Here is a 21421-nt window from a genome sequence, read left to right on the forward strand (position 1 = left end):
TGCTAGGAGCAGGGGATGAAGCAATAGACAGAACAGAGGAGGCCACCGTCCTCATGAAACCTAAGTTCTGGTGGGGAGATAGAAACCATACAAATAAATATACAAATCTGCTATAAGGAAAAATACCTGGTCCCATGAGAGTATGTCACAGGAGAACATGGTGGGTGGATCTGCGAGGGTTTATTTAGCAAGTGCTCATTGAGACAAAGCCTGGAAAAAGTATAGGGGTTGACCAGGAAGAGTGAAGCAAAGGTCTTCATGACAATGAACCAGCACTTGCAGAGGCCCTGAGGTGGAAAGTGTTCAACACCTTACAAGCACTAAAAGGAGGCCAGCATGGGGCCCGGAGTCACGGAGCCAGAAAGCAAGGGACTCACTAAAGCACAGTGGCAGCTCAGACCTTGCACACCCTGTCAAAGAGGTGGTTTTCCATCTGAAACCATTGATGGGCTTTAAGCAGGGATCCAACATGAGATTAATATGGCAACTCTTCCCTGAGGGGCATGGCTTGGAGGAGAAACCTGGGAAAAAGTAGGGATATCCAAATGAAAGTCATTGAAGATGTGGTAAGAGGTGACGGTGGCTAACTGGTGACCATGAACGTGAAGGCATATTTTTTAGAGACAGAATTGTTGAATTTAGAGAGTAAGGAGAAGGGAGCATTAAGTGTGACTCCTGAGTTTTCTGAAGGAACGGCTTGGAAGGGGAAGACGACTTTTCCTTGGGTGGTCACCTGTGAGGGAGGATAGGATTTGGGAAGGCAACATTATGAGTTGTTTTGGCAAATTAAGGTACTTGGAACATCTATATGTGAGTGTAAAGTAGACAACTAAATCTATTAATCCAGTGCTCAAAACTGGGCTGGAAATGTGAGATTTGAGGGTCATCGGCATGGAGATGGAATATGAAGCCATGCTGAGGGCCGACGTCACCTGGGTAGGAGCACCAGGGCTGAGAAGAGAGCCCGGAACAGGGGTCTGCAAAATGCTCCTGTTACACGAAGAAGAGCCGCCAAAAGAGAGTGTGAAGGAGCAACCAGAGAGGGGATCAGGTATAAAGGCCAAAGAGTGTGTCAAAGAGGGTGATCAACTCTCAGAACACCACTGAGCAGCCTGGTGGGATGGGGACTGAAAGCAGACTTGCCATGGAGGCCTTAGAGACCACAGCAAAGGCAGCTGTAGCAGAAAACAGACTGAGCTGGACTAAAGAGAGAAGAGGGAAGCACCCAGTGTTCACCTGAGGACGGCAATCCAACTTACAGTGAAAGCAATCTACTCGGTTATTACCCTTGTTCTCTAGCCATGTTCAGTTGTTTGGTGAAAGCATGGAAAAGTTAGGCATTTGGGTTTATCCTGGCTGGAATTTCACCATACAAGCATGAGGGAGGGAGACAGGAGCAAGAGAGTTGGAGGAAGTAACATAAGGGGCCATGAAGTTAAGTTGGTCAAGGAGGGAAGGGAAGACAGTGGTTGTGGGAGCTGAAGGGCTGTCAGGGGGGTCACCTGAGCAGGTGAGCCAAAGGTACAAGAGGAAGTGGCCAGAGGAGAGATCTGACTTTTGATATTTCCAGTGTGTGTGATATTAAGCCCATGCTGGGACTGTGGAAATCGGTTGCTGAAAAGGGGAGATGAAAAAGTCCACTGGAGATGAGAAGGACAAGGATCTGAGAAGCCAGAGAATAGGATGATGAGTTATCTGCCTGGACATTGAAGCTGCTTAAAGTTACTGGAGGGGGATGAAGATGATTAGTAGGAGCAGTTCAAGTCTTCACTGAATGACAGAGTGACCAGAGAGTCAGTAACGCAGCAGTGGGCATTTGGAGAGGATGGTATGCCATTTGGGATGAGCCTCAAAAAAGAAGGGTTTCTGCCCAAGCAAGGTGAGTGGTGCTCAGAAGAAATTGTGGAGAGTAAGAATTCCTCTCATTAGGAGCAGGAGAGGTAATAGCCTAGCGAAATGGAACTAATGCAAAATTAGAAAGGGGACTTTATCCCCTTTTGAAGGGAACCCTGCAATCCTTGAGCGGTGTCTGGAATGATGAGTATATGGAATGGTAGTACTCATGTTAGGGATCTGTGATCCCTGTCCTAAGAGAGACTGTCCTACACTGAAGGGACGCAGCATGGAGCACGGAGCAATGGGGAAAGCTCTAGGTCATACTGAGAGGAGACTGCATGCAGGTCTAAAACCACCTCTCAAATAAATAAATAAAAAGATATAACTGAGCTGGAGGAGGCTAGAGAAGAAAGGCACAAATGGCTGGATGGGAAGGAGAGAGTACAGCACTACCAAGGGGAAGCCAGACAAAACCAGGAAACTGAGGACCTCAGGCAAAGGATGTTCCAAAAGCAAGTCATAGCATAAGCCCTGACCCTGGTGGTACAGGGACAGGAGCCCCATGTGGAAGGGAAGCTCCTTCAGCTGGGATGCACACAACTTGCAGAAGAATAGACCAGTGCTTCCTACTGTTCCCAGGGAAGGGAAAGAGGGAAGGGGCTGGAAATGGTAGAGGGAAGAGACGGAAGACTGGAGATCAATTGTAAGCAATGTAGCCTTCATGGAAATTCAGAAAGAGCTTCTCTTAGACACCCCCCACCTCCAATCAGTACTGGATCTGTGTGTACGTATCAAGGGGAAAATGCATGTACCACTAATTACCACAATAGGATGGCACAGCAGGCAATATGAAAGGCAGAGCAAAAACAGTGATCGAGAGAAAAAGAGAGACTTCCATTCTGACTCAGTGGTCAGGGATATCTTCATCAACCAAATGGACATTCTTCTGGACTCAGAAGAATGAGAGGATTTTGAAAGGTAATGAGGTAGAGAAATGGCCTCAACTCTACAGCACAAGCTGTAGATCCCACGTGTGTCACTGTCCAACCCCCAGGACAGACCTGAGGTCTGAGTCCAGCCTCAGCCAAGTCCCTCTGGGCCCCGTCCTGACTCACTAGCTCTTTCCCTTTCCTTCTGTCTAGCCCATCGATAGAAGAGTGGCTGTGCCCCGAAGGAATGTCTGACCCCCACAGCAGTCCTCTCCTGCCAGAGCCACTTTCCAGCAGATACAAACTCTACGAGGCAGAGTTTACCAGCCCGAGCTGGCCCTCGACATCCCCAGATACTCACCCAGCTCTGCCCCTCCTGGAAATGCCTGAAGAAAAGGTAAGGAGTATCCCTCCTAAGATGTTTCCTGGGAGGGAGGGGATGGGAAAAGGGGGGGGCAAAAGATGCCGCTTTCCCACCTTCCCAGTGAACTTAGCACACTGAGGAAGTGCCACTGTCAGTACATGGTGACACCCATGGTGGGTCCTACCTGGCGTTAGATAATGTGGCTCTTTGTGAGACATGATTTTAAGGACAAGTACAGAATACAGGCACTCACTCACCAGTTTTCCAATCAGTCTCCAAAATCTTTCCCCTTAAACCTGCTCCCTTGAACTACCCTACTGTCTCCAAAGGGAAGGCTTTTGTTGAAACACAGACCATTAGCATCCTCGGTGGTAGCACAGAGGTAGACTGGCTGGCCACTGCTGCAGTAGAGAGGGACTCAAGACTGCTGGGATGGCCTTCCAGAGCTGTCCTGACTTGTGATGAGGAGGTCCCATATATTTACTCATCACTACTTTGAAATTACAGAAGGTATTGGATCTGCTGTGCATACACGTATATCTTAATTTTTAGTATGATTATAACTGCATTTCAGTATAATTGGCTTGGTTTGCTGTCCTATTTATCTGATCTTTGCATTTACAAATATTATTCTGAAAAGAAGCTCATGGGCTTCATTAAACTGCCAAAAGAGATCCATGGCACAAAGGTGAAGAAATCCTGCTATGAAGAAGGTGCATGGTCCTGGGAAGAGCAGGCTTGTATGGGGCACTCCACGCAGGCTTGTACGGGGCACTCTACGCAGCCACAGACAATGGGCATGTGTTTCACCCTTTGTCTCATAATCCTTTATTTTTATCAAAAAACCTGCCACCCTTCTCTATCCCCAAATGTCCCTGCTCTCAGAAAGCTGTATCATTTGATGTCTGGTTGGTTTCTCCTAAAAGGATCTCCGGTCTTCCAATGAAGACAGTCACATTGTAAAGATTGAAAAGCTCAATGAAAGGAGTGAAAGGAAAGACAACGGGGTGGCCCATCGGGACTCAGCAGGCCAAAGGTGCATCAGCTTCTTCAAAGCAGTGGGCTACCTCACGGGCGACATGAAGGAGTACAGGATCTGGCTGAAAGGTAGGAAAATACCCTGGGGAGAGGCAGCCAGACCAGGCCAGGGCCAGAGAGACAACCCTCTCTCCGGTTTGGTCCAAAGCTACTCCCTCACTCATTCACCCTCACCCCGGGTGGATCTGCCCAGGACTGGACCTCACCCAGGGCTGGAGTCCACAGCTGGGGGGACTTTACCCCTAAGCTGACTCCAAGGGGATATGATACACCCTACTGGCCTGGAATTCTCATGGTTTCAGAATTAAATGCATTGATCTTAGTTCTTTGCAAATTGCTCATTCCTATGTGAAATAGATATAGGACAACCATATTAGCAATATATAAGCCATTTCCCAAGCTAGCTGAATGATCATTCCTTCACTCGATTCACTCGTTGCACAGCCATTTATTATGTGCCTGCTATGTGCCAAGAAAATATTGGTATCATCCTTCCCAAAGCTTCAGGATTCTTTCCTTTTAACTTCTTCTCCAACTAAACACTGAAAGGAATGCCACACCCTTCCGCTCCCACTAGCCCCGACACCTGCACAAGTTGTCGTGGAAACCAAACCAGCAAACAAGGCAGAATGTATGCCCTTCTCTGATACCTGGCCTCCTCCAAGCCCTGACTCAGTACTGATTTTCACAGCTGGGCTACAACAATTTCTTCCCCAGTGTCTTTTCTTCAGGCTACTTTCTTTGCTGCTCAGTTACCAGCCCTTAACTGAGTCATCCAGCACTACAGAAAAAAGAATTTCCTGCCCCCCACCCCGCCCCCACCTTCCCCACCCTTTCTTTTGGACCAATAAATTTCCCTTGGAATGCTCCCGGGGCTTCTTTTCCAACCAAGCCAATGGCTGGAACAGCGTTAAATTGATCTCAGCACGGTGCCTCTGTCTATATGGCAAAAACTACCACCCACTGCAGAATGATTGCTGGTCCACTGAGAGATTTGGGCTGGACACCAGCCTCCCCTCTACCCCCACCCCTCCACCCCGACCCCTGGCCTGGCTGAATGGGAAGGGTCCTGGCTTGCACATTCCTGTTTGCCTTGGTTGCCATGCCAACCAGCAGTTCAGCGGAGCAGCCCAAGCTCGACCTGCTGATGGCTCGCTCTCTGTCTCTTTCAGACAAGCACCTTGCCCTCCAGTTCATAGACTGGGTCCTGAGAGGGACCGCTCAGGTGATGTTCGTCAACAATCCTCTCAGCGGCCTCATCATCTTCATAGGGCTACTGATCCAGAATCCCTGGTGGACAATCACTGGGGTCCTGGGGACAGTGGTCTCGACCTTAACAGCTCTCGCCTTGGGCCAAGACAGGTGGGTCCCTCTCTATAGGGATTTTAGCAAGATGTGTGGAACAGAAAGTAGAGAGGTGTTTACTTGAGTAATCAGCCAACCTTACCCTCCCAGCCAGCCAAAGTCTCCTGAGTAACAACTTTAAGCAGGTCACTGACGGTCCTTGCAGAATTACACTGCTCCTGCTCACAGCATGTGACAGTGTCAACATTCATTTGACTGTGGAGACTTCTGCAAACACTGCCTCAGAGGGAGGTGCAGAGGAACAGCTAAGCTGTTCTTCCCTCACAGAGCCTACCATCTAGGTGAAGGAGACAAGATTCACAGGCAATGAATGTCTCAGAATAATACAGGACAGTATATAATTGAGTTCAGAGAAGACAGACATTACCAAGTGTTGGGAAGATTAGAGAGGCTACCTCTGAGCTATAAAGGTTGGATATGGGGGATCGGAGAGAAGGCGAGAAGAGAGAGGAGGACAGTGTGGGAAGGGGCACTGAGGAAGGGGAGCAAACAGGGCTGGCAGGAGGCATAGATACAGATGTGGAAGGAGAAGTTGGCCTCGCACTGGCTGGTGCAAAGTCAAGTAACAATAACAAGGGCCAGGCACGGTGGCTCATGCCTATAATCTTAGCACTTTGGGAGGCTTAAGACAGGCAGATCACTTGAGGCCAGGAGTTTGAGGCCAGTCTGGCCAACATGGTGAAACCCCATCTCTACTACAAATACAAAAATTAGCTGTGTGTGGTGGTGCATGCCTGTAATCCCAGCTACTCGGAAGGCTGAGGATCTCTTAAACTTGGGACGTGGAGGTTGCAGGGAGCCAAGATCATGCCACTGCACTCCAGCCAGGGTGACAGAGCAAGACTTTCTCAAAAACAAAAAAAGAAAAGAAAAGAAAAAGAAAAAATAAAAGAATAATAACAACTTGCATTTTGTAGAACTTGACCACTTCCTCAGACTTTGCCATATATTTTTCCAGTGGTTCCCAAACTTTCCTGATGGTCAGAATCACTTAAGGTGGTTGTTAAGAAATAGTTTCAGGCCGGGCATGGTGGTTCATGCCTGTAATCTCAGTACTTCAGGAGGCCGAGGCGAGTGGATCACGAAGTCAAGAGATCGAGACCATTCTGGCCAATATGGTGAAACCCCCGTCTCTACTAAAAGTACAAAAATTAGCTGGGTGTGGTGGCGCTTGCCTGTAGTCCCAGCTACTTGGGAGGCTGAGGCAGGAGAATTGTTTGAACCCGGGAGGCAGAGGTTGCAGTTAGCCGAGATCGTGCCACTACACTCCAGACTGGCGACAGAGCGAGACTCTGTCTCAAATAAATAAATAAATAAATAAATAAATAACTCATTTCAGCCCACTCCTCCCCCTTCCTCTCATAGCTATGAAAATTCAGTGGATCTGGGAGTGGGTACTTTTAACAAGGTCCTCCTAGATGCTTCTGATGGTCAGAGAAGTTTGGGAAACACTGGATTATCCCCTATCTTAGTGTTTTTCAATTTGGGGATCACCAACCCATTTCCAGATCATGAATTAATTGTCAGCAGCATTTTTTAAAGTTAAAAGCATAAAATAAAACTGATGAGAGTTATCTATATATGGTAATGGTAAATATTATTTGGTGGAATTTTTGTTTCATTTATGTTGGGGATGTGTGTGTGGGAGAGAGAGAAAGAAAGAAAGTGAAAGCTAAGTCATAATATAAAATGCATTTCTTACAGTGGGTTTCTGTCAAAAAAAGAAAACTAAGAAGCACTGTCATATCTTGTTAACTGTGGCTCTTACCACCACTACACAAGGCACAGTGAAGGCAACAGAGTCCACATCTTGCAAGTGAGGGAAAGGAGACTGGAAGGGGAGAGCTACCTACCAAAGGTGCCACAGCCAGTGGGTGGCAGGACTTAGGCTTGGAGGCATGACCTGTATCTTCTGGGCTCAAGCTCATGCTGTCCCCATCATGGCACCTGTGAGGACAACATAGTTAGAGGCCCATTGGTGAACCCAAAGTAATCAGAGCTGGAAGTGTTGTAACCAATGTCAGGCCCAGCTGACATTTCTCATTCCACCAAGGGAAATGTGTGAGTCAGCCTGGCCCTGGTGAGAAGTTGCTCATGCACCTCTAGGGTGGCCTTGGAGGACCATTCGGATTCTAGCTTGATAGGAGACCATTCAAAATCAGAGGGATGAGAGGCTGAATTCTTCTGAGTGCAGATCTGGTGGGTGAGATTTAAAATGGGCTCCAGCCAGGATCTTGTGTCTGCTTCAGTTAGTGGGCCTCCTATTCCTTGTTCCCATGTACCTATCAACCATGGGCAGCTGGCACAGAACTGAGCCCCTGGCAGATCAGCCCATGCCTCACTGCTTCATCACTGTGTGCTGAAATTTACCTGGGTTGAACTCTGTCCAGCCCACTGCCTTCTTAGTTGTGTGACTCAGGCAAGCACTTCCCCCTCCAGCCCCATTATCCTCATCTGTATAATCTACTGTCCAGCTGAGATGAGCCCAAGACCCTCCCTGCGCTGACACTCTGATTCTTTGATTATCTTCCCCACCGTTAATCTACTGGTAAACATGCCAAGCCATTCAGAAAGTCACTTCACAGACTTCAGTTTTACATGGGGGGATGCACACCAGGCATGCCTAATCCTCACAAACACCCTGATTAAGAATTTAAGACAAATATGCATCAGATAAAAACCCAGCCCCTCAGCTTGGCTCCCCAAGTGTCATTTGATGGGTCCTACAGTACCTAGTGCTCAATCAACATCACACTTGTCCCTAGTTAAGTACTTTTGCTTCTGTGATCCCTGACACCAGCTGTACCTCTGTCTATCTAATTCTACCGTTTTCTGGAATCCTTCCTCCCCCAGGGAGCCACTCCTGATTCCCTCTATGCTCTCTGAACTTTTCTTTCTCTCTGAACAACCACAGAACACATCCCAGTACTAGATTAAATTGTTCTGTAATTTTTTTTGATTCTTCTTTCTCTGGATATATTCTAAGCATGTTCAGGAGAAGAAGATGGTTTCCAATGTGCCATATACACCCACAGTGCCTAGGAAAGATCTAGGCTTTGTTGCTGACAGGTCAGTGTCTTGTTCTACATCATGGGCTCAAAGCTCTAGCCACTGCACACAACATCCATACACGTATCTTCTAAAGAGCCACGAGCTCACTGCTGTACACAATGAACCACTGACACAGTTGCATATTCTAAGCAAGACCTCCACCACCCCCACTACCCTTTAATCACCCCCACTGTCCCCACCCCCAATTCCCTACTAGCCTAAGACTATACTTTACAGATGGTGACTGAAGGTCAACAACACCAACGCTGCAGTGTCCTGATGGAATGTGGTCTTAATGGAGACCTTTTTGGCACTGGAGTTGAACCCAATTTTGTATATTTTATAGTCAGGGAGGGAAATCCAGAAACCACCAAAGTTTTAGTAAAAACAAGAGTTCTGGAGGGACACTCTCCGCAGGGTGGGACAGCTATTGGTATTAAAACAATAAAAGCACTAATTTATATCACCAAACACAAATGGGAAAATGTAGAGAAAATGCAAACACACTAAAAATAATGATTTTCCCAAAACATGGATTTCTGCTCCTGAAGTGCTCCCCAGTGGTCTTCTCTGACACCTCCCTCCATCCCACCCACTGCCTGTCTCCAGCTGCCCCCATATCTTCCTGGCCTCAAGAGCAGCTGACCACACAGCTTGTCCTGTGTCCAGTACAAGTGTCCACACATATGCCTTGTGCTACAGCTTTCTTGCAGGAAACTGTCTAGATATGCTCTCTCCTGCCCCTTTCCCATCCTCCTGCTCTCCTCTTATCTAGGTCACTAGACCTCCTGGTCACTACAGAGGTGAAAAGTCCTCCCCCTTCCAGACCTAAGCCACAGCCCCTGCTGGGTTGGAGCCCTCGTCTAGCCAGAATTCCCTTCCTGCATCTCAGGGAGCCCTAAGCTTCCAGAAACTTCTGCCATGCAAGAACAGCCAACACATGGTAAGGTTTAGCATGCCCACATGTTCATTCAACAAATACTAGCTGAGCACCCTCCATGCACAGATACTTTTGACATTGCTGGGTTACTGGGCCACAGCAACGGACACACAGACACACTTCAGCCCCCACAGAATTAAGGCAGGTGCAGAGGGACTGACCACAAGCACACACAGGTCATTCCTTGGCAGGGGCCTTGCAGCGCAAGCTGCCTACGCCCCTCTCTCACCCACAGCCTATGCCCCTCACCCGGCAGAGCAATTAGAAAGGTCAAGGACAGTGTTTATTAGGATCAGGAGGAGAACTGTAGGTGCACACACCAGCTTCTCCTCTGAAAAAGAAGGAGGGGCTAGACTCATGCTTGGATACTACCACACTTCTGGGCTGCTCCTCACAAAGGGGCACCTGGGAACCCAGAGCTAAACCAGCTTATTCACTCTGTTGCAGACATGCAGAGAGAGAAAGTACCCAGATTCCAGCTACAGATAATATATATATATATTTTTTTTTTTGAGACAGTGTCTTGCTTTGTCACCCAGGCTGGACTGGAGTGCAATGGTGAGATCTTGGCTCACTGCAGCCTCAAACTCCTGGACTCATGTGATCCTCCCACCTTAGCCTCCCAAGTAGCTGGGACTACAGGCATGCACTACCACGCCTGGCTAATTTTTGTATTTTAGCAGAGATGGAGTTTCACCATGTTGCCCAGGCTGGTTGAACTCCTGGGCGCAAGTCATTCTCCCACCTTGGACTCCCAAAGTGCAGGGATTACAGGCATGAGCCACTGAGCCTGGCCAACTACAGAGAATTTTACACAATGTAATCATAACACTCTTTCTCCTTCCCTCTCTTCTATCTCCCTCACTCCCACACACAACTTCCTTATGTCACACCTCAGGTTTCTACTATATTTCCCTCTATATTTAGCAGTCTAATTCTCCCCTGATAAGCAAAGAAGAGCTTAACTACAGACAAAGTGCATAATTTTAATTGTTGATCAGCAAGACAAGTGTGTGTGTGTGTGTGTGTGTGTGTGTGTGTGTGTGTGTGTGTGTGTGTGTTATCAGGAAAGGTGCTGGCAGCTATGTGACTGCCGAATATTCATTGAGCAAACTTTTTTCTAAGCATTATTATTAAAGGAATCATCTAAATTAAGCATATCCTCAGAGCACCAGGAGGGAGGGGCCCAGTAACACCACCAACTTCAAATGCAAAATCAGTCTGTTTCACCGCCAGGTCTGCCATTGCCTCAGGACTCCATGGGTACAACGGGATGCTGGTGGGACTGCTGATGGCCGTGTTCTCGGAGAAGTTAGACTACTACTGGTGGCTTCTGTTTCCTGTAACCTTCACAGCCATGGCCTGGTGAGGCACCTCATTTTTTCTGCTCACAGCTCCATGGGGCCCCCAAGACACTTGTGTTAAGACACTGGCCAGAGACAGGACATACACATGTGGGACCCAGCCCCTTCATAGCCAAGTTAGCTTGTCTGACACCATGAAAGCCCATGAGTTCTCTTGTAACACAACGGGGTCATTTGGAGATATGGGATAAGGAGGATTATTTTGTTCGTTTGTTTGCTTGTTTGACACAGAGTCTCACTCTGTCGTCCAGGCTGGAGTGCAGTGGCGCAATCTCGGCTCACTGCAAGCTCCACCTCCCGGGTTCACACCATTCTCCTGCCTCAGCCTCCCAAGTAGCTGGGACTACAGGCACCCGCCACCACGCCCGGCTAATTTTTTGTAGTTTTAGTAGAGACAGGGTTTCACCATGTTAGCAGCCAGGATGGTCTCAATCTCCTGACCTCGTGATCCACCCGCCTCAGCCTCCCAAAGTGCTGGGATTACAGGCATGAGCCACCATGCCTGGCCAGGGGGATTCTTTAAATCAACAAAAGACAACTTTTTTTTTATTGCAATGGTAATCTTCCTGAACGACATTCTTAGTAATAAAAGTCAGCATTTCCTAAGTTATTCCTATGTGCTTGACACAGTGCTAAGCAGGGCTTATGCAGTGCTAAGTATGGCTACATTTACCATCAGTTTACAGAAGGGAAGACCAAGGCATGCAGAGATTAAGTCACTTGCCCCAAGTTGTACTTTGTGGAAGTTTTTGATGCTGGCATTCCAAATCCAATCTGCACTATTAAACCCAGGTTGCATGGGAATCATCTATTATGTGGCCTAACCAAGACCTAAAAGCTGAAAACCTGCTTGTGTTAGAAGCAGAGAGCTTTCTTGGAACAGAATATTTATATGTAAAGCGTAGAATCTTTGAACTGGAAGTATCAGTTGAGATCTTGCTAGGCAATCACCTCATATTCTACATGAAATAAGAAGCTCACCATGAAAGGGAGTTAGGAACAAATATTCACCTAGTGAAGGGTGTGCTGGGCCATTCACACACATGATCCTTAGTTCATGTAAATTTACAGCAGGTCTGTCAAGCATCTTGGGGTCTCACTGTCATGGTGAACCTTTGTCCCCCAGACCCTGACTTCACATGTGTATACCACCCTGTTCTCAACTTCCCTCAAACAGTGTGATTTATTCCTATCGTCAGCAATAAATCAGACAGGATGATTTACTTTTAACATCTCTAAGAAGTAAATGTCTTTCTTTGGTTTCAAAGTCTGCAGTTACTAAAACCAGTTAGTTTAATTTAGCTTAAGTACTGTTTTATTACTTTTTAGTAGTGCTTGCAAATAAATTACTACATTAAGCATTCTGGGCAATTTAGTTTTCTTCTTAGGGTTTCTTTCTTAATCCATTGGGACAAAAAGCCAAGACAGTCATTTCTATGGGGATTTTCTTAATGACCCCTATGTTCCCGCCTGTGAAAAGGAGAACTTGCCCTCATTTGCAATACATTTGGTTTAAAACTACATAGATTAAGCCCCTCAACAGCTCCTCAGCCACATTGCACTGGCTGGCAATTAGACTTCAGTGCCCCCCATCCCACTTCCCAATTTAAAGGACAAAAAACACTGAGCACCCCACCCGGGGCTCTGTGCTACTACTCCTGTGCATTCATCAATCCATTTATGGGGACCTTGAAATTCAAGTCATAGGGTAGGTATTCATAGTGCCATTTTCCAGATTCACTCAATAAACAAATATCTGTTGAGTGAATGCCTGAACTATTTGTTGAGTGAAAGGTCGATCCTAGATGCTGGGAATATTTGTAAACAACGAAAAGTCTCTATTCCCTTGGGGCTAACATTCTTCTTGGCCAAGACAGAAATAAACTCATAAACTAGTTAATAGAAGGGATCATTTCAATATATGATAAGTGCTTTGAGGAAAGCAAGAGAGGCTAAATGGGACAGCAAATGATTCCAGACATGTATGATCAGGGAAGACAACTTTGCAGAGGGGACATTTGAGCTGTCGCCTAAATGATAAGAAGGCATCTGTCATCTGAAGATGTGGGCGAAGGATGTTGCAGGCAGAAGCAGCCCCCAACTGGGGAAGTGTGATGTATTCTAGGAAGAGAGACAAGACCGGTGTGGCAGAAGCCCAGTGAAGGATGGAGGAGTGGCAGGAGGGGAAGGCAGGGACTCGATGAGAGTCACACCAGGGACACCCTGTAGACCCAGTAAGCCTTTTGATTTCTATATCAGCTGTGATAGAAAGCAGTTAGAGAGTTTTAGGCAGAGATGTGATGGGATATGGTTTAAATCTAAACAAATCACTCTGTTTGCAGGATGGAGACGGATTTTAACTGGAGTAAGAGTGGATGCTGGAAGCATCTGCTACAGTAATCCACAATTGTCTGCTACAAAACCCCACAGAGATGACAGTGTTTAGATTAGAGTGATACCCATGAACATGGTAAGAAGTGAGTGGGTCTGGGGTATATTTTAAGGAAGATAGAGGCAACATAACTTGTTGGGAGGTTGTGGAATACCAAGGAGAGGAAAGAAAAAGAAAATTGAATACACTCCTTTAATTTGCCTAAGTACCTAGGTTGATACAAAAGACCAAGAGAAGAACTGGTTGGTGGCAGGAGACAGGATACAAATCAAGAATTCTATTTGGACACATTATACTATAGACTTCCAAGTAGAGATGTTGTAAAGGCAACTGGATGTACAAATCTGGAACATAGTGATACGATCAAGATTTGGGGGGCAGAAGCACACACAAGCTTTCATCCATGGTACTAAAGGCTATCACCCAACAGAGAAGATTTTTTAAAAGAGAGAGAAAAGATTCAAGACAGAGTCATAGGCTCTTCCAACATTTAGAAGTCTGGCAAGAGAGGGGAAAAACCATCAAAAGAAACTAAGAAGGAACAGGCAAGAAGAAAACTAAGAAAATCCAGTGTCATGGTAGCCCAGACAGAAAGTATTTCAAGATGGTGGGCAGGTCCAACTGTCAAATCAAAGCAATAGGGAATGACCATGGACTTAGCAAGATAGATGCCATTGGTGAAATGGACAAGAGCCATTTCCATGGTGTAATGAGGGCACACACCTGATTGAAGTGGGTTTGGGAAAGACTAGGAGGAGAAAGATTGGGGATAGCACAGAAAGCCAACCATTTCGAAGGATCCTGCCCTGAAGGGGAGCAGAGAAACGGAGCCACAGCTGGAGTGGCCATCAGGTTAAAGGGGGAAGATGTTTAAAGGTAGAAGATACTAGAGCATGTTATATCCTGATGAGAATGATCCAAAGAAAAAGAAGAGATTGAAGCTGCAGGAGAGAAAGGAGAAAATTATAGGAATGAAGTCCCTGAGGCAGATTAGATCCAAAGAACAGAGAAAAGAATTGGCCTGATGAAGGAGCAGGGATGCTTCCATTATGTGAAAAAGACAGAGAGGCAGATTATGTGGGAAGAAAGCAGACGGGGTGTGGATTTTATGGCTGGGAAAACAAGCCTTTCTCATCTTGTCACTTCTATTTTCTTAATGAAGTAAAGCCAGGTGGTTGGCTGAGGCTAAAGGGAAGCAGACAGTAAAGATTTGAGGAGAAAGGTGAAAATGTGAAATACTTGTCTCAGCAAGTTGGAGAGTTAATTGGTGAGGGATGTGTAGGAGGGTTTTCAGGAAGTCTTAAATGCCTTTTTGAAATTCACGGTCATTCATTAAAAGCAGACCATTTAAACACATCATGCAACTTCAGGTTTTGCCCAGCAGGTCACTGAGTGTGGGTGATGTGGGGTATTCGGTGTCTAGGGTGGCTGGTGCCTTTCAGAGGAAACTGAAGCTAAGGGAGATTAATTACCTAACATTGTTCCTTCAGCCTGTACGCATAGGAGTGAGTTAGGATTTGCACTAAGCTTCATCTGTCTCCAACACCCATTCTCCTTCCAAGGAAAAGGTGAAGAAGACAGAGGGTGCAAACAACTGAAGGTTCTATTTTCCCCTGGCAGTTTCCAGAGTAGCTCTAAGTATTTTTGCTGAAACTAGACCTGAAAATTACCCATATGCCATTGCAGCCTCCTCCTAGAAAGTCAGTCTTCTAAAATGTTATCACAGCCCTGAACAATAGTCATTGTACACCTTGGTGATTCAAAGGCAATACATTACATGTTGTTTAGTTTTCTCTGTTTAAAAAACAAGGAAATATTTCCATTATTTTATAAAGTGTTTTACTCAAAATAAGTTACTATATTTTTAAAATTTGTTTCTCAGAGGTGTAAGCTTATGAAGCAGATGACAATAAATTGGCAAAAAAAAGAAAAGAAAAGAAAAAGGTAAGAGCTGAAATTGAATACCTTATTCTATTCCCTATCCCAGATCATTGGAACACTGGAGTCTCAAGGGGGCCAGGAATGCTGTGCCTAGGAGAGGAGGCAGTGGATGATACAGTGGCCAGAGCTGCTGAGACAATGTAGACCTCAGAATGTCACAGGGATTAACCCTCTGTCTCTTCCATCTTCAGCCCAGTTCTTTCTAGTGCCTTGAATTCCATCTTCAGCAAGTGGGACCTCCCGGTCTTCACACTGCCCTTCAACATTGCAGTCACCTTGTACCTTGCAGCCACAGGCCACTACAACCTCTTCTTCCCCACAACACTGGTAGAGCCTGTGTCTTCGGTGCCCAATATCACCTGGACAGAGATGGAAATGCCCCTGGTAAGTTACCCAGTGGTGATGAGTTGAGACCCCCATATTCCACTGCAGGCCTTCTCGCCAGCCAATTTGTGGATTATCCATGCTCTCAACTTCTCTAGAAACATCTCTACCAGATGATGGGCCTCAGCAGGGTATCAGAAAGGGTTGCTGCCACATCCATAGATCCTTTCAACAAGTACTTATTGAGCATGTAACATGGCCTGGACACTTTTTCAGATACTGATAATACAAGACAATGACATCCTGCTCTTATGAAGCCTACATTCTATACAGGGAAACAGATAACACGCGAGTGAAAGATATTAGATAAAATGTATAGTCAGATAAAGGGGCAAGATACTAAAATAAACATTTAAAATCGGGATTTTAAAGGCATTTGCATAGAAGACAGAGGGTTAATTTTTATATACTCTCTCTCTTAGTGGTTCTCAGGCAGGGATAATTTTGCCCCTTGGAGACATTAGGCAATGTCTGGAGACATTTTTATTGTCAAGACTAGAGAGGTGCCCAGCACGCTGCTCCCAGGCCACTTCCCTCTTTCTCTTTGAAACAACAGAGGAAGGCCTTCCTTTTTGTTTAATCACCTTGTTGTTGCTACATAAGAATTATGAGGAGTGTGAAGAAGGCCTGGTGCTTAGTAAATTTCCATGGCACACCTGACTGCCCTTCACACCAGGGTGTCAGCTGCGGCCTGGGAGCAGCGTGCTGGGAGGGAAGGCCGCCCTGGGGCACAGCTCACCAGGCTGAAATATGGATCCCAGCGGAGGAAGCTTCATTCTAAACCCAGGCTCCATTCCAAGGCCACTCATTCCCTCATTCCTCTCATTCTTGACCGCTTGGGCTTAAAATCTGCATTCCCAGATGGAAAGGTGGACGTGAACTCCCCTCAGCATCCCGCATTCCTCAGATGTTGGCAATCATGGGATATTTATTAAATAGACTTCCAGCCCATTCCCAACATTTAAGCTGAGTTCCCTGGTCTGGTACAAAGTGTTTTCTGGGTTTCTATAAATAAATATGATTGAGCACCCCTCCCTTACCATTCCTTTCACAAGATTATAAACTCTGGTCCAAACAGCATTTGGTTATTAAAAGGCCATTCATTCAGAGACAAGAGTGAGCAAAGCTTAAGAGCCCTCTAGGCTCTTCAAATACTACTGCCTGAAGAAATCATACTTATTCCAGAATTAAATCAAATTGTCAAAAAGTACAAAATTTGGTCCAAAGGGAGAAACGAAATTATTCCCAACATCTACAGCAACATCTACAGTAGATCATCTATAACTAATCTCCCATTGCATACTAGACTCACCTGAGGCCCTGCCATGCCCCATACCAATTAAATCAGAATGTCTAGGGAAGAGCTGGGCATCAGTATTTGTTTAAAGATTCCCAGGGGAATTCCACTGTACAGCAAAGTTTGGGAACCACTGACCTAATCAATTCCTATTTATTAAGTACCTATGGTGTACCTGGGCATAAAGGTCCCTGTCCTCACAGAGGTCATGTGACCTGGCAATGGTGAAAAGAACTACAGAGTCTTAAAGCTGGAAGATCATCTGCCAAGCCAGCCTCCTGTTACAGATAAGGATGTGACATGCTCACAGTCACACAATGAACTGTGCAGAGCCCTGATGGAAGCTGGAGCCCTCTACTCCCAGGCCAATGCTCTGCCTGCCCTGCCATTCTCCCTCCTTTCTTTTTCTGCCCTCAGAGGACTCCAAAAATATCGACAATTTAGCCTGGCCAGAGAAAAGCCATCTGTCAGCACTGCCAAACAAATCCTCCCCAATTCCAGCACCACCAAGTTACTCTCAGGCTCAGGGATGTCTGGGCTTCAGGCCATTCTCCAGATGTGCCACATACTACCTTTCCACAATGCTATGCAGTCTTCCAGAGCAGGGGACATGCCTACTGCTCCTTTCCAAGGGCTCACAACCCCCAGGGTAGCAGTGAATGGGCAGGGGCCACCAAAGAGGGCATGTCAGCAGTGGCTTGACAAAGAGACAGCAAGGGTGACAAAGACCCCAGACCTGAGCTAGGGGTCAAGCTCAAAGCCTCTAGCCTGCACTTGACCAATAACAGGCTGGGTGACTTTTAGTCAAATCATACATCAAAATGGCCTAGCATATTTTCAATATTCCTAGAATATTTGTATGGATTTCAGAAGGTCTAGAGGAAATCCCCGAGAGCCCTGAAACTCCCAGTGGCATTCTAGGGAGGAGGTGCATTCTGGTCCCCTCAAAGCAGAAGCCGTATGTTACTCAGAAGCATCTGTGCCCAGCCCATGTTGCGGGCCCTGGCTTTGCATAAGGGATGCTCAGATGCCTGCTGGGTGGTAGAGTGAGGAGCTCTTTGTTCCAGCTCATGCCTCCCATGTTCTCTCACATGCTGGGGGGTGCAGTCATCCTCCCGTTCCACTCCATTACTCCCCAAGGAATGGCTCAAATCTGGCCCTGAGTCTGGTTTTTGCATTATTGTCCCATGCTCCAGTGACCTGTATTCTGTTAACTTTGCAGCTGTTACAAGCCATCCCTGTTGGGGTCGGCCAGGTGTACGGCTGTGACAATCCCTGGACAGGCGGCGTGTTTCTCGTGGCTCTGTTCATCTCCTCGCCACTCATCTGCTTGCATGCAGCCATTGGTTCAATCGTGGGGCTGCTAGCAGGTAGGACAGAGCTCCCTCTCTTCAGGTCCTCAGGATAATTCACTCAAGGTCATTTCTCCCCTACATACAGCAAATCTTCCAGACATTCTCTTCCCTGGAGTTTTAAATACTTTCAGGGAGCCAGGCACGGTGGCTTACGCCTGTAATCCCAGCACTTTGGGAGGCTGAGGCAGACAGATGACCTGAGCTCAGGGTGAAAACCCATCTCTACTAAAAAAGAAAAAAAAGTACAAAAATTAGCTGGGCGTGGTGGTGAGCACCCATAATCCCAGCTACTTGGGGAGCTGAGGCAGGAGAATCGCTTGAACCCAGGAGGTGGAGGTTGCAATGAGCCAAGATCGTACCACTTCACTCCAGCCTGGGAGATAGAGTGAGACTCTGTCTTAAAAAAAAAAAAAAAAAAAAAAAAAAAATACATGTGCAGAGATGCAAGGGGGTAAGAACCAAGTTGGCCTGCAAACTGAGCCCCTGGAGCTGAGGATGCTGGAAGGACACAGGGGTGGGGGTGGGAGCAGTAACCAAGACCAACTGTGATAAAATAAATGGCCCAGCACTTTCTTTGTGTTGGCCTCACACAAAGAAAATTGTTCTCAAACATTGGATTGCCATTTAACAAATGTGCTTTAATATTGCTACCTGTGTATATGTATGTATACATATTTAGATAGGTATTTGCTCTTTCTGACAACAGAGTCAGAGATTGGGGTAGGAGCATTGGGAGTAGGAACCTGTTTTAGACTTCTTCCAATATTTTTCAAAGATTTTTTGGAAGCAAAACTTTAAAAAGTATTTTTTTATTTGGAAATAGTTTTAAACTCATCAAAAAATGGTAAAAATAAAAATATGAGGCATCTGTAAATTCTTTCCCCAGATGTACCCACTGTTCACATCTTACTCCTTCTGCTGTATCATTCCTCTATCTACATATATCCATAAGTGTATAGGGATATTTTTCCAGAGCACATGAAACAACTTTTTAAAAATATTTGTGTAAATCTTCAAACCTTTTTGGAAACTTTCTTGCTAAGACTGCAGTTGCTGCAGTCAAAGGAGTAAGAAGGGGCCTAGAATCCCACCTCCTTGCCTCTTCTCACCCAGGAGGAAGTAGTCAGACCTCCAAGTGAAGCCTGTGGCTTTGATAACTGGTTTGGAAACCACTGTTCTCTTCTCATTGAAGGTCTCCTAAGACCAGATGCCATTTGTAGAGGCTCTTTTGATGGGCAGGTTTGGAGATGTGGGGTGAACAACAGAATGGAGGCCACCCTGAGACCTGGCACCAGCCCCAGGGAGGTCTTTGTTCTGTGGCCCAGAATCAGACAGAAATACCACAACTTGTCCCATAGCCCTGTCAGTGGCCACGCCCTTCGAGACCATCTACACAGGCCTCTGGAGCTACAACTGTGTCCTCTCCTGCATCGCCATCGGAGGCATGTTCTATGCCCTCACCTGGCAGACTCACCTGCTGGCCCTCATCTGTGGTAGGTGTTCAGAAAAGCTGACAACCAGGTTACTCTGGCTATTCCTTCCCCCCTTGTTTATGTGAAACCCATGGGGACCACTAATCAATACTGTTCAGCAGTGACAGAAAGGCCAATGGCTTGCATCCTAATGCCAGTGCTGCCCTTAACAGCTGGGGATTTCAGGTCCCTTTTCTGTCAAATGGGATCACAACCACCAAATGGTGTTATACTCACACAATGTTGTAAAGTTTACAAGGAAATCACATGCGCATTTCCTTGTGTGCTAATGACAGCATTCCTGCTCTCTATAACTCTTCATTCAACAACGGTTTATACAGCACCATCAAGTGCCAGGACCTAGTCTAGGCATAGAAGATACCATGGTGACTACATCCTCATGAAGCCACAGCCTAGCAGAAGAGAAGTAATTGCACAAATAATTACTAAGCCTGCAGCGTCCACAAAGGTTGTTGGAATGATCCAGTGAGGTGATGTACCAGGAGCACTAAAAATCATAACAACGTTATGGAAGCTCGATTTCCATAAACAGAGAATATGCTGCCAGAAGGGAAATCAGCCATAGTCCTTCTCATACACCTGTATCCCAGCACCATACCCTGTTATATAAATATACAAACTCACTTAATCCCCCCAAGAATACCACCAGGCATAGCCTGCCTGGCCCATTTTTCAGATGAGGAAATAAGGCTCAGAGGGGCTAATTAACTTGCCCTAGAAGATAGCTATTAATAGCAAAAGGGAGAGTCAATCCCAGCCCCAGCTTGCCACCAGCTCTCCTCTCCTGGCATTGTTCTCTGGAAGCAGGACAGAACATTAATAAATAAAACTAGAGTCAAGGAAACAGAAGACTAACATCTGGAACAGCTTCTCTTTTATTTTTTCCCACTTATGCGTGTAGACTGAGGATGACTTCCATATCCCTTGTATCCCCTCAGCAGCCAACATGAGGCTGGGCATGGAGACAGTGGGCCCAGTTAATATTTGTCAAGTTAAAAATGCCTGTTATTTTGAGTTTCAGACTGTAACTGCCTTCGGCCTTCAGAGAAGTGGCAGATTCCAGTGGCTGGAATCATCTGGGAAGCCTACAGGGGGAGGCCAGGGTTTATCTCAACACTTCTAGTAGGATCTGAGTTGACAAAGAGAGAGGGAAGAGGTGTTCTGGACAGAGAAGGAGAAAGAGCAAAGCTGCAGGGCAGAAGGAGTTTGTCCAGAGGCACCAGCTACATGGACGAGCTTTCCTGACTGTCCTCAGGACCCAGCTCCCATGGCGGAACCCAGCTGCCTGGCTCCTGGGGACTGGTTCAGGGGTCTAGTAAGGTTCAGCCCTGGTGAGACCTGGTGAACATCAAGCAGCATCACAGCTGCTCAGAGTCTTGAAAATAGAAGGGACCTTGACAGGAGCTCGTATAGTCTGACCACTCTTCCCCCACAACAGACAATCATCCAGCCTGTACTAGCTCTTCGCTACCATCAGCGTAGACTAGCATATGATGTTTATTGACCCCTGGCTTCATGCAAGCAAGGGCACAAAAGGAAATATAAGTTTTAATCTCTGCCCGAAGAATGAACAGTCTGGTGGGAGACGGGCCTCACCTATCTACAAAGATAACAAATGCCAGGCAATCATGCCAGATATCAGGGCATGGTGCAGAATCTGAGGCTGCAGGAG

The 21421-nt window shown here is 46.4% G+C and overlaps 1 protein-coding gene across 1 annotated transcript in view; it reads left to right on the forward strand.

Moving 5' to 3' along the window:
• Nucleotides 1-21421, forward strand: part of SLC14A2 (solute carrier family 14 member 2) — a 471903-nt gene that overhangs the window by 410140 nt on the left and 40342 nt on the right. The window contains exons 3-9 of the mRNA XM_054460802.2: nucleotides 2979-3162; nucleotides 4056-4236; nucleotides 5340-5529; nucleotides 10760-10888; nucleotides 15412-15604; nucleotides 18124-18271; nucleotides 19615-19749. Of these exons, the coding sequence (XP_054316777.2) occupies nucleotides 3013-3162; nucleotides 4056-4236; nucleotides 5340-5529; nucleotides 10760-10888; nucleotides 15412-15604; nucleotides 18124-18271; nucleotides 19615-19749 (1126 nt within the window). The 5' untranslated portion in view covers nucleotides 2979-3012. The remainder of the gene's footprint in view (nucleotides 1-2978; nucleotides 3163-4055; nucleotides 4237-5339; nucleotides 5530-10759; nucleotides 10889-15411; nucleotides 15605-18123; nucleotides 18272-19614; nucleotides 19750-21421) is intronic.

Source organism: Pongo pygmaeus, chromosome 17, assembly GCF_028885625.2.
Source record: "Pongo pygmaeus isolate AG05252 chromosome 17, NHGRI_mPonPyg2-v2.0_pri, whole genome shotgun sequence".
NCBI lineage: Eukaryota > Metazoa > Chordata > Mammalia > Primates > Hominidae > Pongo > Pongo pygmaeus.